General features: G+C 40.2%; 2 protein-coding genes across 3 annotated transcripts in view; one reads left to right on the forward strand and one right to left on the reverse strand.

Annotated features, from left to right (window-relative positions):
- LOC133572027 (D(4) dopamine receptor-like) lies at positions 1-19,741 on the forward strand. Its single transcript, XM_061924647.2, has 4 exons — positions 1-940; positions 13,916-14,028; positions 16,467-17,056; positions 19,160-19,741. Exons 1-4 carry the CDS (start codon positions 671-673, stop codon positions 19,375-19,377), a joined length of 1,191 nt encoding a protein of 396 aa, XP_061780631.1. The 5' UTR covers positions 1-670; the 3' UTR covers positions 19,378-19,741.
- deaf1 (DEAF1 transcription factor) overlaps positions 19,494-22,497 on the reverse strand; it is a 25,020-nt gene continuing 22,016 nt past the window's right edge. For both annotated transcript variants that reach the window (XM_061924646.2, XM_061924644.2), the window contains exon 13: positions 19,494-19,637. In XM_061924646.2, coding sequence (XP_061780630.1) covers positions 19,548-19,637 — 90 coding nt within the window. In that variant the 3' untranslated portion in view covers positions 19,494-19,547. The remainder of the gene's footprint in view (positions 19,638-22,497) is intronic.

The following is a 22,497-nucleotide window of genomic DNA, read 5'->3' on the forward strand; positions in this document are numbered from 1 at the left end:
GGAACGGATCATTTCTCCTGCTCTCAAAGGAGTCCCACACAGAAAAATGAACACTGTGCTCCAATGTCCCCTAAAAGTGGCAATTTTTCCTCAACTATGTCACGAGGTCGTATATCTAATGTGGAAGTTAAGCTCTTAAAAAAAAAAAAAAAAATCCTGTTTCATGTTTGACATTTGGAAAAAGAAAATCAGTGTTTTGTTGTCGTGACCTCTCTCGCCCTCTTGGCCACGTGTGAGTGCGCGCAGGCGCAGTGGGGGGAGGGGGGGTGCAGGTCTGACGCCGAAGGACGCGGGCACACGGCAGCTGATAAGCGGCTTTAATTAGGATCATTTGGCCTCGTTGGGCTCCGGGGAGCGAGTGTAGGAAGGAATACACCCCGCGCGGGGAGGACTCTCCACCCGGACACTTTCCCCTCACACCGCCCGAGGAGGAGCGTCGTAGTCCAGCGGCTTCGGAAACTTTTCCTGCGCTTCCTTAAAATGTCCCTTTTCCCCCGTAACCTCTTTTCTCTGTTTCGGCCACACGGTGACGCTGTAGCCGCTGTCTTTTTCCTCCTCAAATAGGACGCTTTTTGGGACACTTTTACGCGCCAGGGTGCGTCCCGGAAGATGAGACTCCAGCACGGCGGCCACCACCACCACCCGCCCCGTCCTTCATGAGAGGCCGGGAATGAGGCGAGGAGCCGCGGCCGTGGAGATGACTGTTAACGTGAGCGCGGCCGGAGGGTCCTCGGGGGGACCTCCCAGGGGACACAACGTGGCGGCGCTGGTGTTCGGCGTGCTGCTGATAGTGGTGATCATCGGGGGGAACCTGCTGGTGTGTGTGAGCGTGTGGATGGAGAAGGCCTTGAAGACCACCACCAACTACTTCATCGTCAGCCTGGCCGTGGCAGACCTCATGCTGGCTGTCCTCGTCCTGCCCCTCTTCGTCTACTCGGAGGTACACACACACACACACACTATTGTATTTCTTACCTTCTTGAGACCTGAGAAAAATGCCTACCTCTTTAGGACCACCCTTTCTAGTAATAATATACCGTATTTTTCGGAGTATAAATCGCTCCGGCGTATAAGTTGCACCGGCCGAAAATGCATAATAAATAAAGAAAAAAAACATATATAAGTCGCACTGGCGTATAAGTCGCAGTTTTGGGGGAACCTACATAGAGGTATTTCAATCAATCAATCAATCAATGTTTATTTATATAGCCCTAAATCACAAGTGTCTCAAAGGGCTGCACAAGCCACAACGACATCCTCGGTACAAAGCCCACATAAGGGCAAGGAAAAACTCACCCCAGTGGGACGTCGATGTGAATGACTATGAGAAACCTTGGAGAGGACCGCATATGTGGGTAACCCCCCCCCCCCCCCTCTAGGGGAGACCGAAAGCAATGGATGTCGAGTGGGTCTGACATAATATTGTGAGAGTCCAGTCCATAGTGGATCCAACATAATAGTAAGAGTCCAGTCCATAGTGGGGCCAGCAGGACACCATCCCGAGCGGAGACGGGTCAGCAGCGCAGAGATGTTGCCAGCCGATGCACAGGCGAGCTGTCCACCCCGGGTCCCGACTCTGGACAGCCACCACTTCATCCATGGCCACCGGACCTGTCCCCCCGCCCCCCTCCACAAGGAAGAGGGGAGCAGAGGAGAAAAGAAAAGAAACGGCAGATCAACTGGTCTAACAGGGGGGCTATTTAAAGGCTAGAGTATACAAATGAGTTTTAAGATGGGACTTAAATGCTTCTACTGAGGTAGCATCTCTAATTGTTACCGGGAGGGCATTCCATAGTACTGGAGCCCGAATAGAAAACGCTCTATAGCCCGCAGACTTTTTTTGGGCTCTGGGAATCACTAATAAGCCGGAGTTCTTTGAACGCAGATTTCTTGCCGGGACATATGGTACAATGCAATCGACAAGATAGGACGGAGCTAGACCGTGTAGTATTTTATACGTAAGTAGTAAAACCTTAAAGTCACATCTTAAGTGCGCAGGAAGCCAGTGCAGGTGAGCCAGTATAGGCGTAATATGATCAAACTTTCTTGTTCTTGTCAAAAGTCTAGCAGCCGCATTTTGTACCAGTTGTAGTCTTTTAATGCTAGACATAGGGAGACCCGAAAATAATACGTTACAGGAGACGAGACGTAACGAACGCATGAATGATGATCTCAGCGTCGCTAGTGGATAAAATAGAACGAATTTTAGCGATATTACGGAGATGAAAGAAGGCCGTTTTAGTAACACTCTTAATGTGTGATTCAAACGAGAGAGTTGGGTCGAAGATAATACCCAGATTCTTTACTGAGTCGCCTTGTGTAATTGTTTGGTTGTCAAATGTTAAGGTGGTATTATTAAATAAATGTCGGTGTTTAGCAGGACCGATAATCAGCATTTCCGTTTTCTTGGCGTTGAGTTGCAAGAAGTTAGCGGACATCCATTGTTTAATTTCATTAAGACACGCCTCCAGCTGACTACAATCCGTACAATTTGTTTCATGTCCCTCCAACATTCCCAGTGGGAGTTACAGGCAGTGTTGTCATTTTTTTCTTCCGAGGAGCAGTTATTTCTGCGTTTTATTCAAAAATTGCGCTAGAGCGCAATTTTAGGATTTGGGGTTAGGTTTTTTTATTAGATCGCAATTTATGCCAGTCCTGATGTGTGCGTTCAGTTTGGTGAGTTTTGAAGCATGTTAAGGGGGTCAAATTACAGCTCAAAGAGGCAAAATTTATTGTTTTTAGTACATTTTTGTCTTGAAGGGGGAATTGCCAACTTCCTGTTGATTTTTGCCCGAGGATGTACAGTTATGAAATCTAGGTGTAAGTCAGACCTACATAGAAGTTTTTGTTTCATGTCTCTCCGACCTTCCTAGTGGGAGTTGCAGGCAGTCTAGTTTTTTTTCCCTAGGGGGCGCTAGAGCGCAATTTTGATTTTTAGGGTTCGTTTTTTTTATTAAAAGGCAATTTTCGCAGGTCCTGATGTGTGGGTCAAATATGGTGAGTTTTGAAGCATGTTAAGTGGGTCAAATTACAGCTCAAAGAGGCGGTCGGTATAATAATAATAATAAAGAATAATAAAACCTTACAAATTCAATAGGTCCTTATGTCCCATTGCATAAGGACTCCCTTTGGGAGTCCTTATACAATGGGCCATGCGGGCCCTAATAAATAAAGAATGGTGAACAACAGGCTGAATAAGTGTACGTTATATGAGGCATAAATAACCAACTGAGAACGTGCCTGGTATGTTAATGTAACATATTATGGTAAGAGTCATTCAAATAACTATAACATATAGAACATGCTATACGTTTATAGCATACTCCCGAAAACCTCCCGGGACCAATTTTCTCCCGAAAATCTCCCGAAATTCAGGCGGAGCTGGAAGCCTCGCCCCCTCCAGCTCCATGCGGACCTCGGTGACGTGTCAACAGCCTGTATTCACGTCCGCTTTCCCACAATATAAACAGCGTGCCTGCCCAAACATGTTATAACTGTAGAATGATCGAGGGTGAGTTCTTGGTTTCTTACGTGGGTTTATTGTTAGGCAGTTTCATTAACGTCCTCCCAGCGCAGTTACAACACACAACAACAGCAGTCATGTTTTATTCTACCGTAAAGCAGTTAGTCTGCCGTAAACAGCAATGTTGTTGTAATATATTGAGTTGGAGGCAATAACCAGGCGAGGTGATGAAGTACGTCTCTTTACTGTAGACTTCAGAACAGACTCAACACACTTGACGTCAGGTGCGCAACACCACGTAAATCGTTGGCCATCCAAAAAGTAACCCCAGTACGCTATAGCCAACATTCACCAGGAGATGGCAACAGACAAACATAGATCACTCTATTACATTCCTCCCCTTTTAGAAATGTAGAAGTTACTCAAAATAAATAAACAACCCAACCAAAAAATGCAGCAGCTCAATTAAAAAACTGTACTTAAGCCACATTCTTTTTTTTCTTTTTTTTTAGTACTGAACTCTTAACCCTCATTTGTAAACAATAACATGCTTATTATACAAACAATATTTGTACACCTTTAACACAGATTTTTATACTGTCTTCAGAGATTCAGTTTTTTTGGTGGTACTCGAAACCTTTCTGGGTACCTGCGAAAGGGTGTTCAGCATGGTTAGAAAAATAGTGACAGAGAATAGAACAAGGATGGACAATTCAACCCTTAACTCAACAATGAGTAGATGAGTGTTATGTGTGTGTATATGTGTAAATAAATGAACACTGAAATTCAAGTATTTCTTTATATATATATATATATATATATATATAATACAAATAAATATATATAGCTAGAATTCACTGAAAGTCAAGTATTTCTTATATATATATATATATATATATATATATATATATATATATATATATATATATATATATATATATATATATATGAAATACTTGACTTGGTGAATTCTAGCTGTAAATATACTCCTCCCCTCTTAGTCACGCCCCCGACCACGCCCCCACCTCCCGAAATCGGAGGTCTCAAGGTTGGCAAGTATGCGTTTACCAAACAATCTGTCACTCCTAATTGCTAAATCCCATGAAATCTTATACGTCTAGTCTCTTATGTGAATGAGCTAAATAATATTATTTGATATTTTACGGTAATGTGTTAATAATTTCACACATAAGTCGCTCCTGAGTATAAGTCGCACCCCCGGCCAAACTATGAAAAAAACTGCGACTTATAGTCCGAAAAATGCGGTAGTCACGATCAAAAGTTTACATACACTTGTAAAGAACATCATGTCATGGCTGTCTTGAGTTTCCAATCATTTCTACAACTCTTTATTTTTTTGTGATAGAGTGATTGGAGCACATGCTTGTTGGTCACCAAAAAAAAAACATTCATTAGGTTTGGTTCTTTTTATGAATTTATTATGCGTCTACTGGAAATGAAAATTTCACAGTACGTATTATTCGCAGACGATACAAATTTATACTGTTCAGGAGATGACTTGGAAATCTTAGCCGATAATATTGAAGAGGAAATGGTTCAACTAAAATTGTGGTTTGATGTAAATAAATTATCTTTAAACTTGGAAAAGACTAAATGTATGGTGTTCAGTAATAAAAGAAAGATAGAAGTTGGTTTGTCCGTAAACAATGTGAAAATTGTCTGAAATCATATTTCTTGGGGTCACCAACCTTTTTGAAACCAAGAGCTACTTCTTGGGTACTGATTAATGCGAAGGGCTACCAGTTTCCATCCATCCATTTTCTACCGCTTATTCCCTTTGGGGTCGCGGGGGGCGCTGGAGCCTATCTCAGCTACAATCGGGCGGAAGGCGGGGTACACCCTGGACAAGTCGCCACCTCATCACAGGGGCTACCAGTTTGATACACACTTAAATAAATTGCCAGAAATAGCCAATTTGCTCAATTTACCTTTAACTCTGTTATTATTAATAATTAATGATATTTATCTTTGTGATGATCACTGATCATCTTAATGATCATCTTAATGATTTATCACAATAAATATATATATATAAACAGATAAATATCAATGTCGATTGGCAACACTAAATTGGCCCTAGTGTGTGAATGTGAGTGTGAATGTTGTCTGTCTATCTGTGTTGGCCCTGCGATGAGGTGGCGACTTGTCCAGGGTGTACCCCGCCTTCCGCCCGATTGTAGCTGAGATAGGCTCCAGCGCCCCCCGCGACTCCAAAGGGAATAAGCGGTAGAAAATGGATGGATGGATGGAAATATCAATGTGCAACACTTCATTTTTATATTTTCTCTAAGTGCACATTTTTCAAATTGAACATTTTCAAATGATCACTTCTAAGACAGTCTTGTGAAATCACAATATCCCATTTTAACTAGCTAGCCACTAACATTTTTTAACAAATAAATTAAAATGTCAGGTTGTGACGTTGATTTTTGAATGAAATTGAATGAATGAAATGAGTTTATTTCGGTCATATAATCAACCATTAACCATTTTGTGTGACCAGTTTAAGAGTACAGACTATACATATTTAACAATCATACACATTTACACACAAAAGGAAAAGAAAAGAAAAAGAATGACCGAAAAAGCAATAGGCTGAAGCCAAAGCTTATATTTGGCTATCCTAAACCTTCACTGAAAATAAGATTACCTGGAACATCAACGTTAAAAAAAAATAAATAAATAAATAAAAAAAGTAAATCATGAATTACTTTGCATGTTTGTACAAATAATAACTCTTGTAAAATACAAAAGTCAACTCTCAAATTTTTAAATAAATCATGTCACACTTTGAACTGGACACCAAATCTCTTATCTGTTTCTTTGTCAGTTAGTGAAGACCAAGTCTTTATAATATTTTCTTGGATTTTCAAATTCTATTTGAGTTTTGTCTCTCTTAGAATTAAAGGGGAACATTATCACCAGACCTATGTAAGCGTCAATATATACCTTGATGTTGCAGAAAAAAGACCCTTTTTTTTTTAACGATTTCCAAACTCTAAATGGGTGAATTTTGGCGAATTAAACGCCTTTCTATTATTCGCTCTCAGAGCGATGACGTCACAACGTGACGTCACATCGGGAAGCAATCCGCCATTTTCTCAAACACCGAGTCAAATCAGCTCTGTTATTTTCTGTTTTTTCGACTGTTTTCCGTACCTTGGAGACGTCATGCCTCGTCGGTGTGTTGTCGGAGGGTGTAACAACACGAACAGGGACGGATTCAAGTTGCACCAGTGGTCCAAAGATGCCAAAGTGGCGAGAAATTGGACGTTTGTTCCGCACACTTTACCGACGAAAGCTATGCTACGACAGAGATGGCAAGAATGTGTGGATATCCTGCGACACTCAAAGCAGATGCATTTCCAACGATAAAGTCAAAGAAATCTGCCGCCAAACCCCCATTGAATCTGCCGGAGTGTGTGAGCAATTCAGGGACAAAGGACCTCGGTAGCACGGCAAGCAATGGCGGCAGTTTGTTCCCGCAGACGAGCGAGCTAACCCCCCTGGATGTCTTGGCTCACACCGTCCCGAAGTTGATCAAGAGAAGAATATCGACCCTAGCTTCCCTGGCCTCCTGACATGAGGGTATGTCTACAGAATATATTAATTGATGAAAATTGGGCTGTCTGCACTCTCAAAGTGCATGTTGTTGCCAAATGTATTTAATATGCTGTAAACCTAGTTCATAGTTGTTAGTTTCCTTTAATGCCAAACAAACACATACCAATCGTTGGTTAGAAGGCGATCGCCGAATTCGTCCTCGCTTTCTCCCGTGTCGCTGGCTGTCGTGTCGTTTTCGTCGGTTTCGCTTGCATACGGTTCAAACCGATATGGCTCAATAGCTTCAGTTTCTTCTTCAATTTCGTTTTCGCTACCTGCCTCCACACTACAACCATCCGTTTCAATACATTCGTAATCTGTTGAATCGCTGAAATCCGAGTCTGAATCCGAGCTAATGTCGCTATAGCTTGCTGTTCTTTCCGCCATGTTTGTTTGTGTTGGCATCACTATGTGACGTCACAGGAAAATGGACGGGTGTATATAACGATGGTTAAAATTAGGCACTTTGAAGCTTTTTTTAGGGATATTGCGTGATGAGTAAAATTTTGAAAAAAACTTCGAAAAATATAATAAGCCACTGGGAACTGATTTTTAATGGTTTTAACCATTCTGAAATTGTGATAATGTTCCCCTTTAAAAATGTCGAGCAAAGCGAGACCAGCTTGCTAGTAAATAAATAAAATGTAAAAAATAGAGGCAGCTCACTGGTAAGTGCTGCCATTTGAGCTATTTTTAGAACAGGCCAGCGGGCGACTCATCTGGTCCTTACGGGCGACCTGGTGCCCGCGGGCACCGCGTTGGTGACCCCTGTCCTAGATGAAAAGTTGACATGGAAAGCTCATATATTGCATGTGAAAAATAAGCTATCTAGAAGTTTGTTTATTTTGAACAAGGTTAAATACAGTTTCCCGTATAATACAATGAGAATGTTATATTGCTCAATTAATCTACCTTATTTCAATTATTGTGCAGAAATAAGGGGAAATACATATCACAGCAACATAATGCCTTTATTTCTTCCACAGAAAAGAGCAATTCGTATCATTTTTACAGTAGGATACAGAGACCACACAAGTCCACTCTTCATTAGGTCAGGATTATTAAAACTAAAAGACATTGTAGAATTGCATCCTCTATTAGTGATGTTCAAAGCTAGAAATAGTTCTTCCGAAGGATTTACAAAAAGTTATTTGTGTTCACGTCTGATGATGAGAACCACAGAAGGCCGTATGACTTTAAACATCCAAGAGGGCGAACAAATTTGAAGCAAATGTGCTTGTCTGTTGCTGGTGTGAAAGCATGGACTTCTCTAGACCAGTGGTTCTCAAATGGGGGTATGCGTACCCCTGGGGGTACTTGAAGGTATGCCAAGAGGTACGTGAGATTTTTTTTAAATATTCTAAAAATAGCAACAATTCAAAAACCCTTTATAAATGTATTTATTGAATAATACTTCAACAAAATATGAATGTAAGTTCATAAACTGAACATCAAATCAAGTAGGCTATTTCATTCATTACCATGAACCCAGAGTTTCCCCCATGCCATGATGGTTTGACCCTCACTAAAATGTCTGTCAAAAAGAACTGTGAAAAGAAATGCAACAATGCAATATTCAGTGTTGACAGGTAGATTTTTTTGTGGACATGTTCCATAAATATTGATGTTAAAGGTTTCTTTTTTTGTGAAGAAATGTTTAGAATTAAGTTCATGAATCCAGATGGATCTCTATTACGATCCCCAAAGAGGGCACTTTAAGTTGATGATTACTTCTATGAGTAGAAATCTTTATTTATAATTGAATAACTTGTTTATTTTTCAACAAGTTTTTAGTTATTTTTTATATCTTTTTTTCCAAGTAGTTCAAGAAAGACCACTACAAATGAGCAATATTTTGCACTGTTATACAATTTAATAAATCAGAAACTGATGACATAGTGCTTCTTTATCTCGTTTTTTCAACCAAAATTGCTTTGCTCTGATTAGGGGGTACTTGAAGTAAAAAAAATTTCACAGGGGGTACATCACTGAAAAAAGGTTGAGAACCACTGCTCTAGACAAAGACTTAAAAAGTTGCAAGAATATCTTTGAGTTTAAAAAGAGTTACAAAAAGAGACAACTGGAATTATATCAAACTGATTTTTGAATGTGATTGGAACGTGTCATTTTGAAAATGCTTAAACGAAAATTAAAAGTGTGTTGGAGTTCGGGTGTTGGTGGAGGGAACAGTTATAAAGTCATCTACCGTATTTTTTGGAGTATAAGTCGCACCTGCCGAAAATGCATAATAAAGAAGGAAAAAATATATATAAATCGCACTGGAGCCCGGCCAAACTATGAAAAAAACTGCGACTTATAGTGCGAAAAATACGGTTAATAATTTGTGTTAAAAAGGGGGCAGATGAATATAAGAATAGTGTTCTTCCATCTGCTCCTTTCTGATCATGGACATATATAAGAAAAAAACAAAACAATGAAAGTGTCAACTGTATATGGCTTGTATATATTGGCCCTAGTGTGTGGATGTGAGTGTGAATGTTGTCTGTCTATCTGTGTTGGCCCTGCGATGAGGTGGCGACTTGTCCAGGGTGTAACCCGCCTTCCGCCCGATTGTAGCTGAGATAGGCTCCAGCGCCCCCCGCGACCCCAAAGGGAATAAGCGGTAGAAAATGGATGGATGGATGGATATGCATTTTCATGAAAGGAATAAAAAGAAATGATGATGATGATGAATGTTGTCAGGTTCAAAACCTCGATGACATCTATTAAACAGACAAGAAGCAAGGAATTGAACAGAGACATAATTCAATTTAGCTCATTGAGGAGAAACATCTGGGCTGTACTTTTTGTCAATCAATCAATCAATCAATGTTTATTTATATAGCCCTAAATCACAAGTGTCTCAAAGGGCTGCACAAGCAACGACACCCTCGGTACAGAGCCCACAAAAGGGCAAGGAAAAACTCGCAACCCCAGTGGGACGTCGATGTGAATGACTATGAGAAACCTTGGAGAGGACCGCATATGTGGGTGACCCTTTGCCCCTCCTCTAGGGGAGACCGGATGCAATGGACGTCGAGTGGGTCTGACATAATATTGTGAAAGTCCAGTCCATAGTAGATCTAACATAATAGTGAGAGTCCAGTCCATAGTGGATCTAACATAATAGTGAGAGTCCAGTCCATAGTAGATCTAACATAATAGTGAGAGTCCAGTCCATAGTGGGGCCAGCAGGGGACCATCCCGAGCCGAGACAGGTCAGCAGCGCAGAGATGTCCCCAACCGATGCACAGGCAAGCGGTCCACCCCGGGTCCCGACTCTGGACAGCCAGCACTTCATCCATGGCCACCGGACGTGTGTTCTCCCCCCCACCCCCCTCCACAAGGGAGAGGGGGGCAGAGGAGAAAAGAAAAACGGCAGATCAACTGGTCTAAAAAGGGGGTCTATTTAAAGGCTAGAGTATACAAATGAGTTTTAAGATGGGACTTAAATGCTTCTACTGCGTTTGTACTTTGTACAGTACTTTGTACTGTTTTCCACCACGCTCTGACAAGAGAATTCTATGCCTCCTCTTTTATTTGGACTTTCCCTGACTACATAGCATCAGCTGTTTCTAAAGGGAAGGAGGTCGTAAACAGCCGTTGCCCTTGGTCACAAAACGGTTAAAAAAAAAAAAGCTTGCGTCAGGTCCTGCTTCCTCTCCGCTTTGTAGATCTCAGGCCAAGACAAGATCTTCCTGTGGATTACAATAGATCAAAGAAACCGACACCTTCATGTCACTTCCCATCGTACACAGTGGAGTTTACAAGCGTTTTGCTTGGTAAGATCAAAGACCGCTTTTGTCTGCTCGCCGGGAACTCATGGAAACACAAAGTTTTGTGATAACTTAGATACAATTATTCTGACAAATGTGAGCAAATCTGCTGGGTCAAAGTATGCAAACAGCAATGTTAACATTTGCTTACATGTCCCTTGGCAAGTTTCACTGCAATAAGGCACTTTTGGTAGCCATCCACAAGCTTCTGCTTGAATATTTTAACCACTCCTCTTGACAAAATTGGTGCAGTTCAGCTAAATGTGTTGGGTTTCTGACATGGACTTGTTTCTTCAGCATTGTCCACACGATTAAGTCAGGACTTTGGGAAGGCCATTCCAAAACCTTAATTCTAGCCTGATTTATCCATTCCTTTACCACTTTAGATGTGTGTTTGGGGTTATTGTCCTGTTGGTAAACCCAACTGCGCCCAAGACCCAACCTCCGGGCTGATGATTTTAGCTTGTCCTGAAGAATTTGGAGGTAATCCTCCTTTTTCATTGTCCCATTTACTCTCTGTAAAGCACCAGTTCCATTGGCAGCAAAACAGGCCCAGAGCATATTACTACCACCACCATGCTTGGCGGTAGGATTGGTGTTCCTGGGAGTAAGGGCCTCACCTTTTCTCCTCCAAACATATTGCTGGGTATTGTGGCCAAACAGCTCCATTTTAGTTTCATCTGACCACAGAACTTTCCTCCAGGAGGTATTATCTTTGTCCATGTGATGTCACAAGACCTTTTTCACAAGAAAAAAGTCAACTTAGAATTTTGGCAATATTGTAAAAAAAAAAGTTATTTTACTCAACGCAATTCAACATTTGTGCAATATAATGATGAAAGTTGGAATTTTACTGCATAACAATCGCAATTTTACAAGAAAAGCTTACAAGTTTGGCAATTTTACGAAGAGAGTCGTAATTTTACACAAGTCACAATTTTATAAGAAAACTAACGTTTTGGCAATATTATAATCAGAATTTTAATCAAAAAATGTCAGTTTTTCTACAAAAACATTGGCAATATTGTGATAAAAGTCAGACTTTTATATGACAAATGTCACCATTTTGCTATAAAAAGTAATACTTTTACATAAAGTAATTTTATATGAAGTAATAATTTTACGAGAAAATATTGCAATATGTTCCCAATTTTATAAGAAAAAAGTTGACACATTGTGAGAAAAAGGTTGCTTTTAGTTTTTTTTTGTTTTTTTTGTTGGTTATTGGTTTTTAATCTTCATTATTTACTTCGTTATTACAGTATGTCTCTATACAGTACATATTTATTAATTTTGGCCAAAGTGGGCGCATTTAAATTTCTTACACACACTTGTTATTTCATATGTTGACCAGAGGGGAAGCACTTTTAAAAGTGACACACAGTCAATTAGAGAAATCCCTCCTTTTTGGGACCACCCTCATTTTGATAGATTTCACCACCAGGGGTGGAAATGAGATCTTTATTTTTTGTTTATTGTAATGTTCTTAAGGCCGATGACAAAGGAGTCATGGACCACAGATGGCCCCTGTGCCACACTTTGGGCAACCCAGCTGTAGAAGCTAACTGTTAATGGCCACTATAGTCTTAGTACCATAGTGTATTTGTTCATCCTATGGTCACATATGGGATGCGGGTTGTCTTAAGTCAGCACCAGAAGTCGTAAAATCAGCTGTTCACCTGGCGGGTTTTTTCGGGGATGAATAGGGAAGTCCTTCTTTAGCTTGTTTTATCATATATTGCTGCCTTTGCACCTGTCAATGTTTACTTCTGTATGCACATTAAATCAACAAAAAATCCTGACTTTGGAGCAATGTTCACAGACTCCAGTATTTGGCTCTCTATTAGATGCAATGGTTTTCTGTATTGGGGCCATGATTTCGGTCCTAACTTGTTCACCGGTCCTCTATGGAAGGTACTTTTTCTTGTTGATGTCTCAAGTCACAAGCTTCTGGCAAGCTTCTGGTTGAATTTTTTGACCACTCCTCTTGACAAAATTGGTGCAGTTCAGCTAAATGTGTTGGGTTTCTGACATGGACTTGTTTCTTCAGCATTGTCCACACGTTTAAGTCAGGACTTTGGGAAGGCCATTCTAAAACCTTAATTCTAGCCTGATTTAGCCATTCCTTTACCCCTTTGGACGTGTGTTTGGGGTCATTGTCCTGTTGGAACACCCAACTGCGCAAAAGACCCAACCTTTGGGCTGATGATTTTAGGTTGTCCTGAAGAATTTGGAGGTAATCCTTTCTTTTTCATTGTTCTATTTACTCTCTGTAAAGCACCAGTTCCATTGGCAGAAAAACAGGCCCAGAGCATATATTTGGACTTTCCCTGATTACATGGCAACAACTGTTTCTAAAGGAACGGGGGTCGTAAACAGCCATCGCCTTTGATTACAAAACAGTTCAAAGAAAAGGTCGTAAAAGAGGTGCCTGGAACTTGGGCAGATCCTGCTTTCTCTCCGCTTTGTAGTTCTCAGGTCAAAACAAAATCTTTCTGTTGATTTACGATACACCAAAGAAACAGAACACCTTCATGTTGCTTCCTATCCTACACAGTGGAGTTTTACAAGCTTCTTGGTCGGATCAAAGACAGCTTTTGTCTTCTCGCCAGGAACTCACTGAAACACAACGTTTTGTGATAACTTAGATACAATTATTCTGACAGTGCCAGTTGGGGAGGAGACTCTGCCCCAAGTGGAGGAGTTCAAGTACCTCAGAGTCTTGTTCACGAGTGAGGGGGATCGTGAAATCGACAGGCGGATCGGTGTGGCGTCTTCAGTAATTTTCGGCTTCAGATTTTCCGCATTCAGGCGCAATTCTTTTACGAAATTGCATTGTCCTGTTTTTATGAATTTTGCGAACATTTATAAACACATTTTAGGGTATTGTCTGTAGAATTTTGAAGGACAAAATGTTTTTGGTTTTTTCCCCATATTAAAATAAGGCTGTGACATAACAAAATGTACACATGGACTCTGGCAATCCAAAGTTGCAGTTATCTTTGGTGTACCTAATCAATTGTCCACTGAGTGCGTGTCCTTTGCCTTCCAGTTCCAGGAGGGCGTGTGGACGCTCAGCACGGGCGTGTGCGACGGTCTGATGACCATGGACGTGATGCTGTGCACCGCCTCCATCTTCAACCTGTGCGCCATCAGCGTGGACAGGTGAGTGGAAGCCCAAGAGCATCATGGGTAATAGGGTATCGTTGACTGCAGTAAAAAGAAGTTCACCGCTGATAAAAGGGCGTTCAATGTCGCGTGGAGTAAGTTAATTAGCAACAGGCGGCTCTTGTTAGCCTTACGTCAGCACCACCCACCACCACCACCACTTAAAGTCTGGGACAAGACAAAGAGCTGCAGTGTTTTGACGTCAAGAAGCCAGCGTGGGCCAACAACAAAAGCTGCAGTGAGGAATGGCAGCGCGCTCGTTAGTGACGCCCAATGAGATTAAGCCATGTTAGACGACGGCGCTCCGGGCTCAAAAGCACAGAAAAGCGCCTCAAATGTGATGCACTTCCTCCGCAAAATAAGATTACATCACAGACTGACGGCGGCTAATGTGGTCGCAGCGAGACATGACTTCATTCATCAGCCTGATCAAAGTAGTCGTTATTTCATCAACGCAGTTGTTTCATGCACACACTTATTGAACAAACATTATTTCACGAACGTAGTTGTTTTTTAATGAATATAGTTGTGGTTTAATTGTATTTAATGAACCTAGTATTTATTTTTTTTTAAACTTGTTTTTATTTAACAAACTTAGTTTTGGTTTAATGAACATAGGTTTTGTTTAGTGAATATTTATATTGAATTTAGTTTGTATTTAATGAACTTAGTTTGGTTTTAATGAACGTAGTTTTTTATTAATTTAGGTTTTATTTAATAAAACCTAGTTTTGAAAATTATTTAGTTTTTATTTAATAAACATTGTTTTTGATAAACAGATTGTAATTGACTATTTAATAAACCTACTTTTTATTTGATGAACCCAGTTTTTTATTTAATAATCAAAACTTTAATTTAAAAAGCAGTTTTTATTTAATAAACGGTTTCATTTAATGAACATAGTTTTTATTTAATAAACATTGTTTTTATTTTCTAAACAGTTTTGAAGTAATTTCATTTTATTTGATGAACATAGTTTTTATTTAATAAACGTTTTTTATTTAATAAGCATAGTTTTTATTTAATAAACTGTTTTTAATAAGCAGTTTTTATTTAATAAACAGTTTTGTTGAAGTAATTTAGTTGATGAACATCGTTTTTATTAAACAGTTTTTATTTAATAAACAGTTGTTTTTATTAAACATAGTTTTTATTTAATAAATAGTTTATTAAATAAAAACTCTGCTTATACAACAGTTTTTAATAAACATAGTTTTTATTTAATAAACAGTTTTGTTGAAGTAATTTAGTTTTATTTAATGAACATCATTTTTATTTAATGATTATAGTTTCTATTTTTAATTGAGTTTGTATTTAATGAACCTAGTTATGTTTTAAAGTACGTTGTCGTGATTAGTGAACATCGTTTTTAATTAATTTTGTTTTTACTTAATGAGGCACAGGTAAAAGGCTGAGCAGGTGTGGTTTGGTTGCCACAGGTGAAAGGTGAGCAGGTGTGGTGTGGTTTCTGCAGGTAAAAGGCTCCGTAGGTGTTGTGTGGTTGCCGCAGGTGTGCTGCAGGTGTGGTGTGGTTGCCGCAGGTGAAAGGTGAGCAGGTGTGGTGTGGTTTCCGCAGGTAAAATGCTGAGCAGGTGTGGTGTGGTTGCCGCTGGTGAAAAATTAGCAAGTGTGCTGTGGTTGCCGCAGGTGAAAGTTGAGCAGGTGTGCTGTGGTTGCGGCAGGTGTGCTACGGTTGCTGCAGGTGAAAGGTCAGCAGGTGTGCTGTGGTTGCCGCAGGTGAAAGGTGAGCAGTTGTGGTGTGGTTGCCGCAGGTGAAAGGTGAGCAGGTGTGGTGTGGTTGCTGCAGGTGAAAGGTGAGCAGGTGTGGTGTTGTTGCCGCAGGTGAAAGGTGAGCAGGTGTGGTGTGGTTTCTGCAGGTAAAAGGCTCCGTAGGTGTTGTGTGGTTGCCGCAGGTGTGCTGCAGGTGTGGTGTGGTTGCCGCAGGTGAAAGGTGAGCAGGTGTGGTGTGGTTTCCGCAGGTAAAATGCTGAGCAGGTGTGGTGTGGTTGCCGCTGGTGAAAAATTAGCAAGTGTGCTGTGGTTGCCGCAGGTGAAAGTTGAGCAGGTGTGCTGTGGTTGCGGCAGGTGTGCTACGGTTGCTGCAGGTGAAAGGTCAGCAGGTGTGCTGTGGTTGCCGCAGGTGAAAGGTGAGCAGTTGTGGTGTGGTTGCCGCAGGTGAAAGGTGAGCAGGTGTGGTGTGGTTGCTGCAGGTGAAAGGTGAGCAGGTGTGGTGTTGTTGCCGCAGGTGAAAGGTGAGCAGTTGTGGTGTGGTTGCCGCAGGTGAAAGGTGAGCAGGTGTGGTGGTTGCCGCTGGTGTGGTTTGGTTGCTGCAAGTCAAAGGTGAGCAGGTGTGGTTTGGTTGCTGCAGGTAAAAGGTGAGCAGGTGTGGTGTGGTTGCCGCAGGTGAAAGGTGAGCATGTGTGGTGTGGTTGCAGGTTCATCGCCGTGCTGATCCCCCTCAACTACAACAGGAAGCACGTGGACCTGCGCCAGGCCGTGCTGCTGTCAGCCACGTGGATTCTGGCGTTGGCGGTGGCCTCGCCCATCATGTTCGGCATCAACGAGGTGGCGGGCCGCGACCCCGGCGAGTGCAAGCTGGAGAACGACGACTACGTGTTGTACTCGTCCGTGTGCTCCTTCTTCATCCCGTGTCCCATCATGCTCCTGCTCTACTGCGGAATGTTCCGCGGACTCCGGCGCTGGGAGGAAGCCCGCAAGGCCAAGCTGAGGAGCAGCATCCAGGCCTGCCGCAAGCTGCAGGAGGCCGCCGCCTCCTTGCCGCCGCTGGCCGCGCTGCCCCCGCTCCTCCCCCCCGTCATCCAGCGGGAACCCACCGACACGCCGGACGAACTCTCCCCCTTGTCGTCCACTGAGAGACCTTTACCCCCCGCCGAGCGCAAAGATGGCGACGTGGCCTTCGTCAGCTTGGCGGACATCAACTTCAAGTGTGAGCCTCGCAGCAGGAAGGCAGCCAAGATCAACAGCAGGGAGAGGAAGGCCATGAAGGTCCTGCCTGTGGTCGTAGGTGAGAACACTCTTCAAATACTAGTTCATAAATATATTTACCACGTTTATGTACTAAACCCAAAACCAGTGAAGTTGTCACGTTGTGTAAATGGTAAATAAAAACAGATGATTTGCAAATCCTTTTCAACTTATATTCAATTGAATAGACTGCAAAGACAAGATATTTTATGTTCACACTGAGAAACCTCTTCTTTTTTTTTTTTGTGCAAATAATCATTAATTTAGAATTTAATGGCAGCAACACATTGCACAAAAGTTGTCACAGGAGTATTTTTACCACTGTGTTACATGGCCTTTCCTTTTAACAACACTCAGTAAACGTTTAGGAACTGAGGAGACACATTTTTGAAGCTTTTCTGGTGGAATTGTTTTCCATTCTTGCTTTTTAAGTTGTTCAACAGTCCGGGGGTCTCCGTTGTGGTATTTTAGGCTTCATAATGCGCCACACATTTTCAATGGGAGACAGGTCTGGACTACAGGCAGGCCTGTCTAGTACCCACACTCTTTTACTACGAAGCCACACTGTTGTAACTCGCGGCTTGGCATCGTCTTGCTGAAATAAGCAGGGGCGTCCATGATAACGTTGCTTGGATGGCAACATATGTTGCTCCAAAACCTGTATGTACCTTTCAGCGTTAAAGTTAAAGTAGCAATGATAGTCACACACACACTAGGTGTGGCGAAATTATTCTCTCCATTTGAACCATCACCCTTGATCACACCCTGGGAGGTGAGGGGAGCAGCAAGCAGCAGCGGTGGCCGCGCCCGGGAATCATTTTTGGTGATTTAACCCCCAATTCCAAGCCTTGATGCTGAGTGCCAAGCAGGGAGGTAATGGGTCCCCTTTTTATAGTCTTTGGTATGACTCGGCTGGGGTTTGAACTCACAACCTACCCATCTCAGGGCGGACACTCTAACCACTTAAGCCACTGAGCAGGTTAATTAATGGTGCCTTCACAGATGTGTAAGTTACCCATGTCTTGGGCACTAATACACCCCCATACCATCACAGATGCTGGCTTTTCAACTTTGCACCTACAACAGTGGTTCTTAACCTGGGTTCGATGGAACCCTAGGGGTTCGGTGAGTCGGGTTCGGCGGAGGTCAAAACACACCCGACTCATCGTGTAAATACAAACTTCTCCCTATCGGCGCATTACGGATACGGCAACAGCTGACTGATTTGTAATTTGTTGTGAGTTTATGCACTGTGTTGGTTTTGTTGTTTGAACAAGGTGATGTTCATGCACGGTTCATTTTGTGCACCAGTAATAAAACATGGTAACACTTTAGTATGGGGAACATCCATCCATCCATCCATCTTCTTCCGCTTATCCGAGGTCGGGTCGCGGGGGCAGCAGCTTAAGCAGGGAAGCCCAGACTTCCCTCTCCCCAGCCACTTCGTCCAGTTTCCAAAAACAATTTAAATTGTGGACTCGTCAGACCACAGAACACTTTCCCACTTTGCATCAGTCCATCTTAGATGAGCTCGGGCCCAGCCAAGCCGGCGGCGTTTCTGGGTGTTGTTGATAAATTGCTTTGCATAGTAGAGTTTTAACTTGCACTTACAGATGTAGCGACCAACTGTAGTTACTGACAGTGTTTTTTTAAGTTTTCCTGAGCCCATGTGGTGATATCCTTTACACACTGATGTCGCTTTTTGATGCAGTACCGCCTGAAGGTCACGGGCATTCAATGTTGGTTTTCAGCCTTGCTGCTTATGTGCAGTGATTGTATATGTATGTATAGAGGTAGGAACACCTGAGTGGGCAAAGGGTGTTGCATAAATAGTCCAGCGTTGGATTCTTGTCATGCAGAGGAGTTCCTCTGGTTCAACACTCAGCAGATAATCTTGTCACGTCTTATTCTCAAATCCAATTATTGTGTAAAAGCTCTTTGGACCAAGCGAGGACGTCACCTGACACACATATTGAGGATCTCCTCATCTCATTAGGATCTTCTCCATTAAGGATGACAACATCTAATGAAGCCACTTAGGTTTTATTGTGAAGTCATTCTCAACAGATGACTGCTGACTGTCAAAGCGAGGGTTTGCTTTTATTTTGAAGGAGCCTTGACTGACGTTCTCCTCCCCACGCAGGCGTCTTCCTGCTCTGCTGGACGCCGTTCTTCGTCCTCCACACGCTGAGAGCTCGCTGCCGAGGTTGCCGCGTGCCGGCGGCGGCCATGAGCGTGGTGACGTGGTTGGGCTACGTCAACAGCGCCCTCAACCCCATCATCTACACCATCTTCAACGCCGAGTTCAGGAAGTTCTTCAAGAAGTTCCTCCGCCACTGCTGCTCCTTCCACGCCACGTGAGGCAGGAACTTCTTTAATTATGACAAAATGTTCAACTTGTGTCCTTCAGCAAAGCTCCTGAGATCATTCTAGTCTGCTTGTAGTTTGCCTTCATAGCCACCAGAGGCCGCTGTCTTTGCACCTCAAGTTCATCTTGGAAATAAATACAAATGTCTCCAGGCAAGCCGGTGTCACTTCACTTTATCCAGGCTGATTGGCTCCTCCTCCTGGATGGCTCCTCCCCCTCCTGGCTGACAGCAGTGTTGGTGGTCTTTCCAGTCCTGCCCGAGAAACCAGGAACACATTTGAAGTATGACTTACTTTTACACTTTTATGAGTGGGACCCTTTTGGGTCCCCAAGAATTTTAGTGGGATTTTTTCTTCTTTCTTGCTCAAAAAATAATAATGTTATGAATTATTGACCTATTCTGCTTTTAAATATTTTTGGGGAGAAAATATTGCTTTTTTTTTGGCAAAAAAACTAAACGCTATCTTCTACAAAAAGGGCATAAAACTAACATGAAAAAAAAAAAAGTGTAATAAATCTCTACATCAACTTAAGATTTAGTGTTTAAAGTTTAAAAAAAAAAATTATGACTTTTAACACTTTTATGAATGGGACCCTTTTGGGTCCCCAAGAATTTTAGTGGGGGTTTTTTTCTTTAAAAGTGTCATTGCTCAAAAAATAATAATGTATTAAAATCAATGTTGTTATGAATTAGTGACCTATTCCACTTTTAAATATTTTTGGGGAGAAAATGTTGCTTTTTTTTGGCTATAAAAAATACAAAACACTATCGTCTACAAAAAGGGCATAAAACTAACATGAAAAAAAAAAGGTGTAATAAATCTCTACATCAACTTAAGATTTAGTGTTGAAAGTAAAAAAAAAAAAAAAGACTTTTAACACTTTTATGAATGGGACCCTTTTGGGTCCCCAAGAATTTTAGTGGAATTTTTTTTCTTTAAAAGTGTCATTGCTCAAAAAATAATAATGTATTAAAATCAATATTGTTATGAATTAGTGACCTATTCCACTTTTAAATATTTTTGGGGAGAAAATTTTGCTTTTTTTTGGCTATAAAAAATACAAAACACTATCTTCTACAAAAAGGGCATAAAACTAACATGAAAAAAAAAAAAAAGTGTAATAAATCTCTACATCAACTTAAGATGTAGTGTTGAAAGTAAAAAAAAAAAAAAAAAAGACTTAACACTTTTATGGATGGGACCCTTTTGGGTCCCCAAGAATTTTAGTGGGATTTTTTCTTGCTCAAAAAATAATAATGTTATGAATTATTGACCTATTCTGCTTTTAAATATTTTTGGGGAGAAAATGTTGCTTTTTTTTGGCAAAAAAACTAAACGCTATCTTCTACAAAAAGGGCATAAAACTAACATGAAAAAAAAATAAAGTTTAATAAATCTCTACATCAACTTAAGATTTAGTGTTGAAAGTTAAAAAAAGAAAAAAAAATTATGACTTAACATTTTTATGAATGGGACCCTTTTAGGTCCCCAAGAATTTTAGTGGGATTTTTTTTCTTTTAAAAGTGTCATTGCTCAAAAAATAATAATGTATTAAAATCAATGTTATGAATTAGTGACCTATTCCACTTTTAAATATTTTTGGGGAGAAAATGTTGCTTTTTTTTTGGCTATAAAAAATACAAAACACTATCTTCTCCAAAAAAGGGCATAAAACTAACATGAAAAATAATAAAAAACGGGTAAAATTTCAAGATCAACTTTAGATTTAAGTGTTGAAAGTTAAAAATAATTTTAGTGGGATTTTTTTTCTTTAAAAGTGTCATGGCTCAAAAAATAATAAATAAAATCAATGTTATGAATTATTGACCTATTTAAGGTATTTAATGTTCCACTTTTATATATTTTTGGGAGAAAATGTTGGTTATTTATTTTTTGCTATAAAAAATAGCTAAAATGTTGCCTATTTTGCTTTTTTGGGGGCTATAAAAACCTGCTATCTTCTACAAAAAGGGGCATGAAACTAAGATAAAAAATAATAAAAATATGTAATAAATCTCTACATCAACTTAAGATTTAGTGTTGAAAGTTAGAAAAAAAATAAAAAAATTATGACTTAACACTTTTATGAATGGGACCCTTTTGGGTCCCCAAGAATTTTAGTGGGATTTTTTTTCTTTAAAAGTGTCATTGCTCAAAAAATAATAATGTATTAAAATCAATGTTGTTATGAATTAGTGACCTATTCCACTTTTAAATATTTTTGGGGAGAAAATGTTGCTTTTTTTGGGCTATAAAAACCTGCTATCTTCTACAAAAAGGGCATGAAACTAACATGAAAAATAATAAAGGGTAAAATCTCAAGATCAACTTTAGATTTAAGTGTTGAAAGTTAAAAATAATTTTAGTGGGATTTTTTTTTCTTTAAAAGTGCCATTGCTCAAAAAATAATAATGAATTAAAATCAATGTTATGACATATTGAACTATTCTGCTTTTAAATATTTTTGGGGAGAAAATAAAAATAATAAAAAAGGGTAAAATCTCAATATCAACTTTAGATTTAAGTGTTGAAAGTTAATAAAAGAAGTATGACTTACTTTTATGAGTGGGACCCTTTTGGGTCCCCAAGAATTTTAGTGGGATTTTGTTTCTTTAAAAGTGTCATTGCTCAAGAAATTATGTACTAAAATCAATGTTATAAATTATTGACCCATTCTGCTTTTGAATATTTTTGGGGAGAAAATGTTGCTTTTTTTGGGCTATAAAAACCTGCTATCTTCTACAAAAAGGGCATGAAACTAACGTGAAAAATCATAAAGGGTAAAATCTCAAGTTCAAATTTAGATTTAAGTGTTGAAAGTTAAAAATAGCTTTAGTGGGATTTTTTTTCTTTAAAAGTGCCATTGCTCAAAAAATAATAATGAATTAAAATCAATGTTATGACATATTGAACTATTCTGCTTTTAAATATTTTTGGGGAGAAAATGTTTCTTTTTTGGCTATAAAAAACATATCTTCTGCAAAAAGGGCATAAAACTAACATGAAAAATAATAAAAATGTGTAATAAATCTGTAGATCAACTTAAGATTTAGTCTGGAAAGTAAAAAAAAAAAAAAAAAAAAAAAGTGACTTATTTTTACTTTTACTTTT

This window comes from Nerophis lumbriciformis, linkage group LG29 (genome assembly GCF_033978685.3).
Source record: "Nerophis lumbriciformis linkage group LG29, RoL_Nlum_v2.1, whole genome shotgun sequence".
In the NCBI taxonomy this organism is placed as follows: domain Eukaryota; kingdom Metazoa; phylum Chordata; class Actinopteri; order Syngnathiformes; family Syngnathidae; genus Nerophis; species Nerophis lumbriciformis.

What these genes read in the sequence shown, in the direction of transcription:
- LOC133572027 (XM_061924647.2), top strand. Translation starts at nt 671, where the DNA reads ATGAGGCGAGGAGCCGCGGCCGTGGAGATGACTGTTAACGTGAGCGCG. An exon ending in TGCGCCATCAGCGTGGACAG is followed by an intron (nt 14,029 to 16,466) that starts GTGAGTGGAAGC and finishes GTGTGGTTGCAG; the next exon opens with GTTCATCGCCGTGCTGATCC. An exon ending in GGTCCTGCCTGTGGTCGTAG is followed by an intron (nt 17,057 to 19,159) that starts GTGAGAACACTC and finishes CTCCCCACGCAG; the next exon opens with GCGTCTTCCTGCTCTGCTGG.